At 38.8% G+C, this 17,536-nt stretch overlaps 2 protein-coding genes across 4 annotated transcripts in view; both read left to right on the forward strand.

Annotated features, from left to right (window-relative positions):
* LOC149844349 (protein EXPORTIN 1A) overlaps nt 1–2,807 on the forward strand; it is a 38,421-nt gene extending 35,614 nt beyond the window's left edge. The window contains exons 31-32 of the mRNA XM_089997183.1: nt 8–112; nt 2,057–2,807. Of these exons, the coding sequence (XP_089853309.1) occupies nt 8–112; nt 2,057–2,179 (228 nt within the window). The 3' untranslated portion in view covers nt 2,180–2,807. The remainder of the gene's footprint in view (nt 1–7; nt 113–2,056) is intronic.
* Nucleotides 2,808–5,013: 2,206 nt separating this feature from the next.
* LOC149844350 (protein EXPORTIN 1A-like) overlaps nt 5,014–17,536 on the forward strand; it is a 73,911-nt gene continuing 61,388 nt past the window's right edge. For 2 of the 3 annotated variants that reach the window (XM_089994282.1, XM_089994278.1), the window contains exons 1-2: nt 5,014–5,383; nt 7,538–7,654. In XM_089994282.1, the coding sequence (XP_089850408.1) occupies nt 5,288–5,383; nt 7,538–7,654 (213 nt within the window). In that variant the 5' untranslated portion in view covers nt 5,014–5,287. The remainder of the gene's footprint in view (nt 5,384–7,537; nt 7,655–17,536) is intronic. The other variant, XM_089994284.1, reaches the window with a different exon arrangement.

Here is a 17,536-nt window from a genome sequence, read left to right on the forward strand (position 1 = left end):
TTCCCAGGTAACTCACTTTGTTGATGGGCTCTTTCAGTCAAGGAATGACCTTCCCACCTTCAAAAACCATATTCGTGATTTCCTCGTTCAATCCAAAGAATTTTCTTCTCAGGTAAAGTATGGAGTAGATATTATTTTCAGTGTGTTTGCTTAAATGATTGGGCATCTCATCAGCCTCTTCTTTGTTTCATAATGATAAGTTTCTTTGTACGAGGATATGATTGTAGAATTCTCTCACTTCCTCTTTCTCCCCCATCCAACCCAACCCAACCCAACCCAACCCAACACGCACACAATCACAGCTATCTCATTCACACATTCCATTTCACTGTACTGTAACCTTTACATGCTTCTTTTAATCGTAGTCACAAATCTCTTTCTTGGGTAATGGCATTGGAAAGTCTTACGATATTTAAAAAAAAACTAGTTTTTTGGGGAAACATACACACTCACGCACATGGAACCTATCAAGAAAAAGAGAGGAATGCATTCCATAACCATCTCAATAGAGTTTTCCACCAACAAGAAAAGCTCAAGCCACCACCACCACTAATGCGGGTGCTGCTCCAACTGAGCAGAAAAGTCCTCTTAATGACATGACTTGTGATACTATATGCTTCACCAACAAGGGAAGGAAGGAATTGGATGATCAAAGAGCTGATCCATATGAAATCAAGCTTGTAGATCACTGAGGTTTAAAGGAGAAATAAAAATCCCCTGAAAAGGCCATTTAACATGTTTCATTGTGCATATTTCATTTTGTATATTATCATCACTCATATATATATATATATATATCATAGTCACGTATATCATTAAAGGTAATTTCTCAGAGAGATTTTCAAAAGTTGATAAATCTCAGCAATATATAAATAATTAAATAATTTTTTAAAATAAGTAAAAATACAGAAATAGAAAAAAAACTAAGATAAAGACCTTAAAATAGACAAGATAAATTGATAAACGAGCAACTAAGTTAGCAGCTAACAACTACCAAGCAAGAAATTAATAACTACATAACACAACATAACAAGTAACAACCAACTACATAACTAACAAGTAACAAAAAAATCACGAAATATGCAAAACTCATCGATTTGATTTGATTTTTGAACCAAATCAAACAAAATTTTGAGGCCAAGGTAGCTTTAAAAAAAATTTTATAGTGATTTTTTCAAATTTTGATATTTAATAAATTTGGGGCTTTTTAAGAAAAGCAAAATCTGAAAACAGGCGCAGTTTTCTGTAGCGATATTTATCGTGATATTATCGCAAGATATATTGAAAATATCGTGATATATTCTCAATATCTATATCGGCGATAATGTTGACAATGATATATATATTCATTTGTATGCTCCAAATGCAAAATCTAACCACTGAATTATGTTTAGCATATTCTACTTATTATTTTCATGTGTTAAAGTTGATTCAAATATGATGTTTTATGTCATTTTTAAACCACTCTTATTATAATGAATTGTGAGCCGTTGATTTTCACATTCTCAAAAATGAAATCTTTTTTTTTTTTTGACAGAGAAAGCTGGGGTTAGGCCGACCCCTATCAGTTGTGTTAAACATGATGAAACCTTTTTTTATACTAAATAAATCATCTTAAACACATCTGTATGGTTAGATTTACCATTTGGTGGCTAGATCTATGCAAACATGAGTGTGTACCACCTTATGATATATATATATATATATATATATATATATATATATATATATATATATATATATATATATATATATTTGTGTGTGTGTGTAGAAATCTTGTAAAATATGTTTTTATCCACTAAAATGAAGATATCGGACTTATTTTTGGACGTTAATATTTAGAAAAGATTGCATTTTTTAATATACTATCGATCTTTAAAATATTGTGATAAAGTTCTGGTATTTTCAAAGTATCAGTGATATTTATGAGTATGCTTTTAAAATTTAATCGTGATTTTAAACTTCTGGTGATGGTTTCTTAACTGTGACAGAGCTTCAGTTTACAGTCCTTTTCTTGTTAGCTATGGGTTTTATTCACTGCCTCTTGATCTGTCAGGACAACAAAGATCTCTATGCTGAGGAAGCAGCAGCTCAGAGAGAAAGAGACAGGCAACGGATGCTTTCAATTCCAGGGCTCATTGCCCCAAGCGAATTACAAGATGAGATGGTTGATTCATAGCTGTTGGCTTCCAATCATAAATTATTGTTCTTTCTCCAAGTGCGCCAAGGAGCCTCTTGATGTTGCCCTATTTCATTCAATGAGACCCAAACAGTATCAAGAATTGCTTTTTCAAACGGACCGGGGAGTTGTTGATGTTTTGGTGATGAAAGAGCTGTCTGTGGATTATCTGATAGATGCTTGCTGGATGATGTTGGTGGTGTTAGTTGAGGTGGGATTGGCTTTCTGGTTTCACCGGTAGCATTTACAGGTATTTTTTCGGCTGACCAAATGCAGTCGGTGTTTATGCTCAACCAAGTTGCAGGTGTTTCTGGTGTAGTTTCTGCAGAAATGGTTTGTTTCTGCAAGCTATTTTGTATACTTGAAGGCTTTATACTTTTCAATTTTTTTAACTTGGTTGCCGGGTGGTGGTGTTAAACTGGTTCTTGCTGTAATTTCTGAGCTACGGGGGTCTGTTTTTTTGGGCGAGTGGGTGGATGGGTCCTGATTACCATTCGAGGGATGAACAAAATGAATGTTTTCACTTTTTGACTATTGATTTAGTGTAATATTCGACAGCATAGCAAGATGTTACATCACCGTGTTATTGCTTTCATTTAAACACGCCATGACGAATTGTTAGAACAAACCAGGGGATGGTATGCATGAAACAAGGGTACTTCATTTATGCATTTATATTGATCTTGGGCAATTCCATCAACGCTATCTAGAAACCGTTGGCGTGTAATCGACGGAGCTTGAGGTTGAGTTTTACTCCCGCTAATCAGTGGTAGTGGCCTCGGTTCTCTGCATGTCAATTTAGTGATCGTGTTCTAACCGCGCCAGCTTCTCCCATTGTTTCCCTTTAGTGTGCTTTTCGTTACATGGGAAATTGGTGGAAATAGAATTCTAATGACCTAGCACTTCAGACTCATTTGTTTGGATCCATTTCCTTTCTTTTTCTGGTAGTTAGAATTCAACATCTCTTAGACTCTGTTTGGGAACTGTGGTCACCGGAGTGGTAAGTCACCGAGATTCTAAACAGGGCCTAATTAAAGTTCCCATCTTTTAAGGTGGGAACTCTAATTCTTAGAGCATATAAGCTCTTCCCAACCCTTCGTCGTACTCTTTTCCTTCTCTCATCCGCATCCTTTCCTGTCTCTCACACACCTCTCAAACCAAGCGCAGCAACCAGCTAGTGCACCTCCCCACCGACCATTATGTGTCAGAATTTGGTGCCGACATAGTGAATGGTGGCAGGTGGCAGGTGGCATTTCCAGCTTCACCATAACCCTTGCCCCCTTTCTATCGAATAGGAAAAGAGGGAAGGGAAAAAAGGGAAAAAAATGAGAGGCAAAGGGAGGTAAACAAAACAAAAGTATTTTTTTTATAAACATGAGAAAATTTTTTAATAACTTGAGAATTTTTAAAAGAATTCATTGAGCACACCCTAGTTATCCAAATGAGAATTCTCTTTCTTGATTTTTCTTTGGAATGATATTTCAACTTTTCTAGAGAATTCTCTTTCAAAATATCCAAACGCTTAATGTCTTGTTGGCTGCATATTAAGATGGTTGCTTTTGTCATATTGGATTTGCCACGCTTGTCACATCAATGCCTGCTGTCAACTATTTGACAAATTGATGTGAACAGTCAGCATGCGAATTTTTAGAAAGTCAAAATAAAATTAGTAGTGTGTCGGAGACTCCGAATCAATGTTAAAGAGTTGTGTTTCGTTTAAAAAAAAAGCTAGAAAAAAAAGTTTGTCAAAATTGAAGGGGTTTTAAATGATATATAAAGATAGAGTTTTTAAAACAGCTAAAGATAAAGGAGAGCTTCTTATAATCCTTGGCCACTTGGGGCTTTGGGTCTTTAAATGAAAAAGTGTTACTTGCTATGACAATCATTATTCATTTAATATAGGTAAATTTTTAGACAAACACCAAACTTTTGGATCTAATTCAGATGTATATCAAACTTTTTAAGGTTTTCAATTACCCATGAAAGGTTTTCCTTGGGTTAAACAAATGTCACCTATATCAGTAACCATCCACAACCTCCATTAGTTACCTATTGTAATGACCAATATATTCATAAAAGTTTATGATACACTTTTTCAAACAAGAAGGCTTTGATTATTAGGAAACTTATCCACATTTAACAGTGTGTTCTCTCTTTTCCCTATATATAGCATTTCTTCACATATTAAGATTTTTCTGAAATTAAACTGGCATATTAACATTTTTAAGATATTATTTTTCAGCCAATGGTAAAATAATGAATTGAAGAGGCTAATATAGTAAATTATATATGATAAAACTATGTTACTGTAATATAAAGTAGGATTTCAGAAAGGTGGAGATCTATTTAGGTCTGACTTGGATGTAACCCATATTATTGATCCAGAAACATATTTATTTGGGCATGAAAGGAAGAGGTTTCACAATTTTTTGTTGGATCTTGAACTGATGCTTATAGCCAATAAAAAGTCCATGGCTTTCTTCCAATGTTAGAGTTAGATTTAGATCCAAATCTAAACATGTTTTTGGTTAAAAACTTAGCTCAGCTTGCTAGTTGTTAGGGATTGACCAACTATTGGAAAGACCAACCCAAGATTGACACCCCTTTTTAAAGGGTGCTTTTGTATACAATTTACCTTATTGATCAATGAACTGGTAGAGGTCTGCCTAACCCCAGTTTGACTTAAAAAAAAAAAGCGAACGGGGGAAAATTGGACAAGCCGGAAGTGGAAGCGCTTTTTCTCGTTTTCCTTGACCGCCCTTCTTTTCGCTTGTATAAAATAAACAATACATGGAGAGAGAGAGAAAGAAAGAAGGCTAGGCATTGCTGGTAGCAAAAGAAAAGGCACGGAGAAAAGAAAAAAAACAAGAGACAGAGAGAGGGAGAGAGAGACTTTCAAAGTATATTTTAAGAAGCGGGCTCCCTTCCGACTCCTCCAGTCTCAGTCGCGCATCGCGTAGTTTTTCCGTCGGGGGGAGGATTTGTTGTCAGGAGGTGGTGTGGCCCTCCCTCCTGCTTGTTCTTGTGGGTCTCTCTCTCTCTCTCTCTCCCTCTCTGCAGTGCCTCTAGGGTTTGGAGCTTCTTCCCCGTGGGAAGAAGATCCCAACCATGGCGCAAAAGCTCAGAGACCTCAGTCAACCTATCGATGTCCCACTCCTGGACGCTACCGTCGCTGCTTTCTACGGCACAGGATCTAAGGAGGAGGTACGCCTCTTTTTTCTACTCATTCCTCGATGATGGATGCTCCTGTTCTCTTTTCTTTTTTCTTCTTTACGTGGAAAATTTAAGGTTTTTCTCGTCTTCAGCTATCTCCCGGTTTGGTCTTTGCCGCATTGCTTGGGTGGATCTTCTTTTTCGTTTTTTTGGTTGTCCATCTTTCATTCCCGTGTTTGATTTTATGTGAATCTTCGAGTGGTTCCGTATTGAGGTTTATAGGTTTCTGAGGCCTAATTCGTTGGGAGTGGGATTGGGCTTGTGATGTTTGGTGCTCATTTTGTTTTGAAAGGCTGGGGTTCCACTGTCATTACGTGATCGTCATGATAGGGCCTAGCAGTTCCGATCCCTTCTGCACTGCTTCCCCCTCCGCCCTCCCCTCCCGCTTACATTTTTCGATGATTCTCGTCCGTTTAACTAAGGTTACTTCAGTCCATCCTTGATCACTAATGGTTGAGAGATTTCTGGCTTCTAGCAGCATGCTCAAGACGCCCCTATGGAAACTCGGTAGCTTAGTTTGTTAACATGACCAGAAACATGCGCATGAATGTGTGAAGAAAAACCAACCCTCAATGGAAAAGAAAATGAAGATCCCATATCAACTGAAACAAATGATGACAAAAGTTGCCATAAAATCATTGAAGTAGAAAAACATACATTTGTGTACGGAGGAAACACAACACTTGTGGAAGTTCGTGAGTCATGAAGGAGAGGAAACGAGGAAAAAGGGGAAGAGATTCCGAGAAGTATACCAACCTAACATGACTACAAAATGTATGATTGGTAAGCCTGCATTTTGCCGTTCTCTAATGCAGAGAAAAAGCGAGCGTTTGTGGAAAAGGTCATCAATAAATTTGATGAAGTTTGGTAAAATAAATCTCAAATTCGTTAAAATATTTTCAGAGCATCAGCAAAACAATAACTGGATGTTATCATGAGATTGCATGAAGATACTGAATGATCCTCTTATAAAAATGTATCTAATTTGGAGAAGGATAAACATGAGGACACCGGAAGGTTTTCTAGTGAAAGGGAACTTTCTTGGAAGAGAAATTTCAGAAAAGACTATGGTCTGTATTTTCTTCCTATTTAATTGAAATGATAAATTTTATTTTGCTTGGTATTTTAATGCAAATATCTCGGATTTATTATTCTGATATGCTGAAGTATCCCACGTGCATGATTTTGGTTTGGAAACTCTAATTCAAGTGGCACTATTGCTGGTCACGTTTTTGAGCATCAAGGTAGTTATGTTTCTTATCAAATTGGAAAAGGGAAGAAGGAAGATATGCGTGGAAAAGTTTGGTTCTTTGTGATAATGTGTTGCTTGTAGCCTATGTAACATTTTCACAACTGTATGCACTACGAAGCTGATCTAGAGAACATGATTATGCTAGTTCTTGATTTTGATTAGCTAATATTACTTTATTTGAATGACCAAAACATCTCTCCCTCTCTCTCTCTTAAAGACTAGTTGTGACCATCTCTCAGGTTTATGATGCTTAACTATTCATTCAATGATTATATCATTATTTTTTATTTATTTATTTGTCTTTCTTAAACTAAATCATGCCCATTTTCTTGGGCTTGGTTGCAAATTGGTTGGGGATTGCGTTTGAGTTACTTAATCCTTTTAAATTCTGAACTATATCCTGTCTCATGCTTGTTTTGTAAAACGTTAATTCTCTAGTCTATTTTATTTTAAGCTATGATATTGAAACTTCATCAAAGCTTTTACCATTCGTGGAACGATGCTGCATTTCAGCATATGTGGAAAAAATCAGTGAAAAACCCAGCTTGCATTATTGTATTTGCAGCTATTTTGCTGCATTTGTTGCAATGCAAAGTGAGACATTTGAAAACTCACAGTGAAAGTCGTTGCTTGTTTGCAAAGAGCATATAACCTTACCTGTTCCATTTGTCAACAAGACTTTGTTTTCTACTTTTTGATGATTTTGAAATTCAAAGTTATTTTGATAAGCACTTTATTTATTTTTTAAATCCTTTCAGTGCTAGGCGATTAGGAAGAATGTGCTATTGTATTTTTTGACAAGGTTTTTTTTGGCATTAATCATTTGAATTCTGAACAAATCCAGTTGATGGAGTTCTATTACTGACAGTGGTGCTTCTGGTTTTTTGTGGCAGAGAGCTGCTGCAGATCAGATATTGCGTGAGTTACAGAATAGCCCTGATACGTGGCTGCAAGTAGTTCACATTCTGCAAAATTCACAGAACCTCAATACCAAGTTCTTTGCTCTTCAGGCAAGTTATCCTGTTCATAGATCATGGCTTTGCAGATGATATACTAGTAGTTAGATTAGAAGTATCTACAGCGGCATTTACTAATATCACTTTATGAAATGTCTCATCTCATACTTTTGTAATTCCATATCTGTGATTTGATTGAGGTCATTATCCATATGAATTAGGGAAGCTTATGTTATATTTCTTTGTGCATGTTGCACCCAAGTTAGCTTTTGATTTTGAATGGAGGGATGAGCATTTCTTTTGCATTATTTTTTTACAAGAAATTCTGACTCAGCAAGTTCTATCTATACTAAATCATTTATGTGGAAGAACAAATTTTTATTTTTACTCTTAGATGTTCATCCTTGCATGTTGAAAAATCTTACTCCATGGTTTAAATATTTTACTAAATCTTCTCTTTACCAAATCATATCTCACATCTTGCTTCAGGTTGCGTACTTTCAAACTATGCTTCTGATAATTAAGTTATACATTTGTTTTATTGCCTTTTTCACTTTGCCTCTGAAAATAAAGGGGCTGCCTAAAGAGTGCAACACACACATAAGGAAAAAATCACCTTCTATAACCACCTTGATGTTGGCCGTTAGCATCTTTCTCAGTGGAAATCTTGTGTCTGAAAACATTTGCTGTTTTCTTAATTTGATGCAACTTGAAGTTGTATCCTTTCAGTTGGGCTCGTGCTGAACAACTTATGTTTTTGTTATACTTTAAATATTGTTCTTTCATTTAATAAATTTCACTGTTTGTTACCTATTAACCAAAAAGAGGAGTAAGAGGTTGTGATAGGAGTCTTCTTAAATAATCAAAAGTTTTTGCTGTAAATATCTTTTTCCATGGAAGTGTCGTTGTTTACAGTTAACTGATTATTTATTTCAATTGTCAACTGGATCTGTTGCTTATGCACTACCATATCTACTGTCTTATTTGCATTTCTCCTACAGTGAACCAAGTCAACAGTGAATAACAGAGTATAAGTGCCAACCTCAGCAGTTAACCGTTTTCTCATTAATTTGCCTGGATTTGTTGTCCCTCTGTTAGAGTTTCTACCGTCAAACTTCAATAGCTCTTACAGCCAGCCAATTCTGAAAGGGACCCCGAAGCTTATGCACCAATCTAACAGTGGTATTTAAGTGATGCTATTCGCCAGAAAAGAATGCCATATTAATGCCAATGCTAATAACTATTTTCCAACTAATGCATCTTATATTTGCATAATTAAACAGAGGAAACAATATTGGATTTCATGACAATTTGATTTGATTGAATGAGGCCAGTTCAGTGTGTGTACTCTACCCCTACATGTGCCAGTCATGGGCCTTCTTTGAGTAGGAGATCAAAGTATAAGTTTCATTTAATGGGGAACCTCAATTATGCAGGGCTACTCTACTAACAAAAAAGTAAAAAGAGGAAAAAAAAAGACAAAATTATGCCTGCTAATCTGGAAGCTTATGATGAATCAATTTGTGAATCAAGACTGGTAATGCATGTAAGGAAATGAGGATCTTTCACGAAAGCACAAATGCTTATGATAGGTGTCTATTGAAGACACTACAATCATAACCTACAAAAAGGCATAAATGGAAGAACACAAAAGATAAAATAATAAACTTTATTTCATTCATATGAAATGCATAAAAGCATTGCTACAATGGAGAGGGGGATCACCCCCTTATTTATACACTGTAAGGAAGAGAAGTTCACAACAAAAATAGCTCTCAAATAATGCTCACTCAAGCACAAGAACCACTAGGGTTCATACAAAATACTCAAAAAAGGGTATGCACAAAGAAGAAAAATAAACTTCATTAAAATGGGAGAAATCCCAACTCAAAAGTATGTATTACAAGGGGACAAAACCCCATATTTATAATGTTGAAGAAGGGATCCATAGAAAGAGTTGTTGGACTCTCCAACGACTCTAATAGAGCCGTTGGAGTGTCCAACGACTCTTTCATGGACTTTTCTTTTTGACTTAGTAAAAAAGCAAAGGTCTAAGAAAGTGTCCAAAGGTTTTTGCTTTATGCTTTTTGACTTGGTCAAAAAGCATAAGCTTACAATGGTCCAAACCAAAAAAAATAAAATAAAGTTAACTAGCTATCCTATTGTAACTAAACTAAAAGATTACATATGATGTGGTATTTACATATGAGATTGTCTATGAGATTACAACTTTTAACACTCCCCCTCAAACTTATGATTGAACAACCGAAAGTTTGTCTAAAAGAAAGTGGAATCGTGGAGCAACAAGAGGTTTGATAAAGAAATATGCCAGTTGATATCATGAGACATATGGAAGCTCAATGATACCTTGTAGAAATTTCTCATGCACGTAGTGGCAATCCCTTTCAATATGCTTGGTCCGTTCGTGAAATGTTCGATTGCTGGCAATGTAAATGAAACTTTTATTGTCACAACATAACCGTGATGCTTTTGTGCTCTCAACACCCATATCTTTCTGCAGTCGCCTCAACCAGACTACTTCCATGGTGGTTGTAGCCATGACTCTGTACTCGGCTTCGGTTGATGAAAGAGAGACTTTTTGCTGCTTTTTACTGTAAAATTGTCTATGATAAGACAATACGCATACGAGCACAAATACTTTAGAAAGGATGTGCACGAAGGCACTCTCACAACACTTGAATAAAGTACGCAAAAGCGTAAAAATAATAAACATGCACTATGACATGTATTTTATAGAAAAAAGCAAATGCTTGAGACTCTCAAGCTTAAAGAAAACAAGGGGGGAATACCCCTATTTATAAAAGAGGAAGGAGGTGCAAAGGGGCTCCCAAAGGAGGGGACCCCCAATGCACCTTTATGAAAAGGTAAAAATAATAAAAATAATACAAAAAATAAAAAGAAGAAAAATACAACATATTCCAAATGGAATATGCGCAAGAAGGGAAATTACAATTATACCCATTTCGGGTAAACAAAAAGAAAAAAATATATAAATATATATATATATATATATATATATATATATATATATATATAGAGAGAGAGAGAGAGAGAGAGAGAGAGAGAGAGAGATACATATACATATAAATATTATATGTATATGTATCTCTATGTATATAAGTATATATATTTATATTTACATCAACGATTTTGGGAGATACATTTTAACACCCCCCCTCAAACTTACGGTGTGCTAACCGCAAGTTTGCCAAAGAGGAAATGAAATCTGGGCGAACATAGACCTTTGGTGAAGAAGTCAGCAAACTGATACTCAGACGTTACGTATGGCAGATCAATGACCTTCTTCAAGTATTCTTCTCTGACATAATGGCAGTCCATCTCTATATGCTTTGTTCGCTCGTGAAAGGTGTGGTTCTTGGCAATATAAATTGCACTTTTGTTGTCACAACACAGCTTTGTTGGTTCTCTGATAAACACTCCCATATCTGCCAAAAGGCGTCGAATCCATACAATTTCCATGGTGGTAGATGCCATGACTCTATATTCGGCTTCAGTGGATGACAGGGAGACCTTCTGTTGCTTTTTACATCGCCATGAGATCAAAGACTCACCTAAGAAAACACAGAAACCAGTGGTGGAGTGACGGTTACCTGGGTCACCTCCCCAATCTGAGTCAGTATAAGCAAGCAATTTCAATTCAGAAGAAAAAGATAGAAATACTCCCTTATTCACAGTTCCCTTTAAATATCTGATGATGCGAAGCACAACACTCATATGAACGGTTGTAGGAGCGTGCTGAAACTGACTGACGATGTGTATAGCATGTGACAAATCGGGTCGAGTAATGCTAAGATACATTAAAGAACCTACCAACTGCCTGTAAGGAGTAGGATCGGTTAAAGGAACCCCCTTGTCAATCTTCATTTTTGCTCCCACAACTTCAGGAGTTTCACATACTTTGTCATCAGAAATACCTGACCTGTCAATAATCTCGCAGGCAAGTTTAGACTGAGATAAAAAATAACCACGTTGCGAATATGCAACCTCAATTCCAAGAAAATATGTCAGAAAACCTAAGTCTGACATCTCAAATTTTAAAGTCAAGACGGACTTAATACCCTTGACTCCTTGAACATCATCACCTGTAATTAACATATCATCAACGTAGAGCAACAAAATTACAATCCCTGCATTAGATTTTCTAGTAAACAAAGCAGTGTCAGTATAACATGAGGAAAAACCATTTTCCAGCATTACACTGGTAAACCTATCATACCAGGCTTTGGGGGCTTGCTTTAAACCATAGAGAGCCTTTCGAAGACGAAGAACTTTATCTTTAGGAATTATCATGCCTGGTGGGGCATCCATATATACTTTTTTGTTAAGATCACCATTTAAGAAGGCATTTTTAACATCAATTTGAAAAATGTTTCAATTTTTAGTAGATGCAATAGTAATAAGACACCTAACCGTGACCACTCGAGCGATCGAGGCAAATGTTTCTTCGTAATCAATTCCATACTCTTGCCCATACCCTTTTGCAACTAAGCGAGCTTTATACCTTTCTAGAGAACCGTCACTCTTAGTTTTAACTTTAAAGACCCATCGACATCCTATAGTTTTCTTTCCTATAGGTAGAGTTTGGAAATCCCAAGTTTCTGCCCTTTTAAGAGCATCAAGTTCACTTTGCATGACTTCTTGCCATTCTATACATTTTTTAGCTTCTTCAAAATTTCTTGGTTCAAAATAAGAGTGAATGGCACTAAGACAAACCTTATATCGGGGTGAAAAAGAATCAAAAGAGACAAAACGAGTTGGAGGTCTTCTATTCCTTTCAGATCTTCTATGGTCAAGAGTAGTAGAAAGCTCACTATATTGATCAATAGCACTTCTAAAGGTGTCTTGGTTTCTACGAGAGTAGGTTATTGGCTCACTTGGAACTCTACTTTCTTGTTCATTGATTGAGTTATGTTCACCAATATCTCCATCATTTTCCTCTTCATGGTTTAATGATACATCATCATCACTAGATATATCATCATTACTCGACAATAAGTCGAATAAGGAGTAATCAAAATTTTCTTGTTGAGAAACATTTTTTTCAAAACCACTCTCATTTTCTAAAAAAGTTACATTTCTAGAGACATATAGCTTATCATCTCTTCATGTTTCTAGAGATATTCTCCTCCAGAGTTACTTCTAAAAATCTTTATGTTACTGTTGAATTGATTCTTAATCATTGAATGAAAATTTTTAAAACACGAAAACACTTCATGTTTAAACTTAAGAAAATATATCCACGAATATCTGGAAAAATCATCCACAAATATTACGTAGTAAGAAAAACCTCCTTTTGAAACAACAGGTGCAGGTCCCCAAACATCTGAATGAACAATTTCGAAAGTTTTAGAAGAGAACATAGTTCTTTGCTCAAAAGGTAAACTTCGCATTTTTCCGAGAATACAGTCATTACAAGAAAAAGAGCTTTTACATAGGTCTTTTGCAAAATGTAAATATGATAACTTGGTGATATTAGGATGACCAAGTCTTTTGTGCCACACATTTATATCTTTATGTCGGGCAACATTACACAAAACTTTTGGAACTTGAAGAGATTCTATATAGTATAAATCTCCTTTTCTAAAGCCTTCCCCAATCAATTTCTCGGACTGACGATCCTGTATTAAACATTTATCACAAGAGAATTTAATATCGCAGCCATGGTCTGTGAGTTGAGAAACAGAGAGGAGATTTAAGTTTAGTTTAGGTATAAATCTGATTTTTGGAATAAAAAACTCTTGAGTTTCAAAATTACCTATTTCTTTAATTTCAAGAGAGGTTCCATCCGCAGTGGAGACATAAGATGGGGAACCATTTTTCGAGTAATCGGAGAGTGAAAAAATGTTTGGGGACATATGAAAGGATGCACCGAGTTCTAAAAATGTTATTCCGCAACCATTTTGCAGGGGTCGACTCTTGGGGTGCGGTCAAAACATGACGGATAGACAATAAATTTTCAACGTTGCCGTCGAACTCCACGACTTTCCTCTCGTCATCTTCTTCAACCAACGATTTACCCTCAGTCTCACTATCGGACGCTGATTCAACAATACCCTCGACGAAATGGGCGCTCTTGTTCACGGTGGGACACTTGGACGCAACATGTCCTAACTCCTGACACCTAAAACAACGAATGGTAGACTCACTAGGCTTGGCCTTGGATCTGGTATGGTATGCGGGTCCGGACTTGGCGGGTTTGCTAGGGTTTACTCTACGGGTGGACTTTAAGTCTTCCTTCCTAGGGGAGCTCGCTCCCCTGGTTGGTAAACTCAACTTGGGTCGACTGGACGGGTCATTGCGGGAGACTTTTCAAATTTTCCTCCACATTCATGGCATAACTTCTTGCCTGATCTAATGACTTAACTGTGACATAATTGAAATCGTTAGAAATAGCGGGACGGAGATCATAAATATACCTCGTTACCTGCTGGCGAACGGTCTCCTCGATCTGCACTCGCAGGGATAGACGATGAAACTCAACAGTGTATTCCGCCACGGTACGAGTGCCTTGACGCAGGATCAGATACTCTTTGTAGGCTCGCTCGGCGTGGTCTGAAGGCACGAACTTTGACTGCATCAACTTGTGCATCTCTTCCTATGTCTGTATGCACTCTAGTCTCTGCCGCTCCCTCGACCTCTGCAGCTCAACCCATGTTTGTATGCGCTCCAGTCTCTGCAGCTCAACCCACCATGTTTGCGCTAGACCCCTCAACCGAGTGTATGCTAGAGAGACACAACAATGCTCAACTCCAGTATGGTAGTCGAAGAAAAACTGTACGACATAGGCACAGTCAAAGAACTGCTCTGTTTCGAATCGTCTTGCGAACTCCTGAAGGTCTAGCTTCACCCCGTAGGTGGAGGGGTGCTCTGGTGCTCTCTGCTGACGAGTCTCCACCATTCCTACAGGATACTCGTTCCAGAAAGCATCATCATCCAACACGACATCATCTCCTTCTCCGCGCTACTGCTCGCCTGGTAACTGGTGCTGACGAACTCCCATAACATGTGGTCGGCGCTCAGGTCGCGCTGGCACCTGCTGAATCTGCATAGGAATCAGTCTCTGTCTGGCTTGCCCGTGAGTGGGAACCATCTGTGGCCGGCGTTGATGCACCAATATAACAGGAGGTCAGGTCTCAGGCTTTAGGTGGGTAGGAACGGGATAATATGGGTCTGGGTTATGGGTTGGGTTAATGTAGAGGTAGTGGGTCGAGTATGGTGCTGGGTTTTGGATCGGGGATGGGTTAACGAATTGGGGCTGGTACGCGTATTGAGTTTGGTTGGTGTAGTATTGGGATGAATCACCCGATTGGATCTGGATCGGGCCAAGTCCTAAACTATTCGTCAGACCCAGAATGGGGTGGGTAGGATCATTGATCGAGTTATGGTGTGAGAAGGCTTGGTTTGAACTCGATCCTTGATCTGTAACAAAATGGGTCTGGTTTTGACCCAGCTCAAATTCAAACTGGAGCTTCGTCCGGGTCCGATATAAGTTTGGGTCAACATTGGATTCATTTTGGGGTTCAAAAGTAATAGGTTGGATCTGGTTCGGGGCGACTCACGAGCCGGACCCAACTGGGTAAGTCGAATAAGGGGGTTCGAGGCCCGAACCCGCTCCCTGGGACCCAAGGGATGGTCCCTGAGAACCAGGTCTGGGCCCTGCTGAGGAGAATCTTGGTTCGGACCCTCTCGGATTTGGCCCAAGCCAAAGGGGCCCACCGGCTCCCGCTCGTGGGTGTGCTGCCACAAGGCCTTCATGCACGGGCTCAGGAGGGAAAGGGGGAGCCTTTCAAGGTCGGGCTGACGTGACCAGACCGACAACAAGACCCAACGTGACGATGGGGTCCTGCAGACCCGACAAGGCCTATGGCACAACCTTTGTCGCTCGAGGCCACGAGCCCAGACTCGCGGCAGGACCCAACGTGATGCTGGGGTCCTGCAAACCAGGTCTGGCCTATGATGCAACCCTCGTGGCTCGCAACCATGAACCCAAGCTTGCGGCTGGACCCAACGTTACGTTGGGGTCCTGCAGACCCGGTCCAGCCTGCAACGCAGTGGCAGGGACTCGCTGCCAGGGTTGTGGTACACCCGAGCGATGGGGGGGGGGTCCTACCGCGATCCCTTGGTTCAATTGGAGGGTACCCAGATCTGAATGGAGAGGGGGGACCGAAGGCGAGGCGGTGACACGGACAGGCAGAGGATGCATCGGCTGGCCTGTTTTTACGAAGATGGGATTCATGCGAGCCGTTGCGCCATGAACCAGATCTGCTCCCGATGTTGGTATTGAAGCTGCGTGTTGTTCCACCGGTGATTCAAGGACGACAAACCGATCTTCGAATCCATCCAGCCGTTTTGATATCCCTGCCACTTCTTTGTTCATGCGCAACATATTTTATTGCATTTGGGTCATCATCTCCATCATACACAACATCAGATCTTCGTTGCCGGTTTTCTCTCACTGTTTTCCACTTGCAGGATCGTTCTCCGCCTCTTGAGCCATGCCGCTGACGAAGGAGGAACCCTGGTGTTCTGATACCACTTTGATGCAGTGAGGGAACCGACTTTGGTGCCCTTGATCTCGAACGATGATGGCACGACCCTCACGGTCGTGCGATATGCAAAAAATAAGAGGGTGGTCCACCGAAAACGATAACACTTGTTTTTATTTTCAATATAGAATTCAATTGATCAATAGAAGGAACATTAACCAAAAGAAAGGAATAAAAAAAAAATAAACTGTTGAAAGACAAAATGAAAAGGCTGCTGCAATGTTCAGTATTCTCTGCCTTCACGCAACCCTAAACAGGGTATTAATAATGCATGACTGGATCTGGGTCTCGGGTCCAGTCCTTGAACCCGAGGTAAGTTGTTGCTGCTGGTGGATCGGGGCGCTATCAATGCACAGTGCTGCTTCCAGCCTTGGCTCGCCCTGAGTAAGTGCGCAGGGGCACCACTTCCTTGCACTGGGGCACCAGACTCGCGATCAGATCCATTGTCTGGGCCCGATCGTCCATCCCATTGGTGCCAAGATCCATGGACACGCTTGGGTCACCCTGTGTAGGCCAGACTCCGTCCTGCTTTGCATTGCATTTAAATTTATATAATCTACCTTTAAAACCAAAAAGTACATACAAAAAATTTAAAACAATGAAAAACTCTTTAAAATAGTAAAGATCAAAGTTGCTACGTCGCAAATTTGTTTCAAAATTTAAGATCCTTACACAAACACCTCTTTAGGGATTGTACGATGGTAGATTTCTAACAAAATACCTTTTAGCAGTTTGAAGCCCTCCTCTAGCTTCAATCACATAGGATCTTGCAGAAAATACCTTTAGTAAACTTTTCTGAGTTCGGTTTTGAGCTTTAGAAGCACAAAAAAGGTGGTTGGAGTGAAAATGGTATATGTAGCTCCATCAAGCTCATAGGGCTCGGTTGTGGGCAAATTCCCAATTTCTGGGGGGTGATTTGATCTCAAAATAAAAGAGAGGAGTGGGAAAACCAGTTTAAAGAGAGAAAATGGAGTTAAAAAGACCCCTTTTAGTTTAAAAAGGGGCCCAAAAGTGTCTGGTTTCCACTTTTCTAGTCGTTGAAAAAGTTAAAAAAAGAAAAAGAGAATCGACTCGTACAATAAACATACTGCACACCCGTATTGTGCAATATGAGCTGATAAGACCCCATAATTGTTACCTTGCAAATTTTTATGTTGTTTCATATTGAAAGCCAATAATGTGTTTCAATGTATTATATCGTACAATATGATGCAATATTGATAACACCGAAATAGGGGTCTCAATAGCAGACACAAAACTCTTTCTCTCCTCTATGTTCTAACGAACGGTTACTGGTTTCAAATACTTGCAGCTTGCAGGTTTCACCTCATTCCCTTACTGATCCTAC

Source organism: Nuphar pumila, chromosome 2 (genome assembly GCF_984573655.1).
Source record: "Nuphar pumila chromosome 2, dmNupPumi1.hap1.1, whole genome shotgun sequence".
Lineage (NCBI taxonomy): Eukaryota > Viridiplantae > Streptophyta > Magnoliopsida > Nymphaeales > Nymphaeaceae > Nuphar > Nuphar pumila.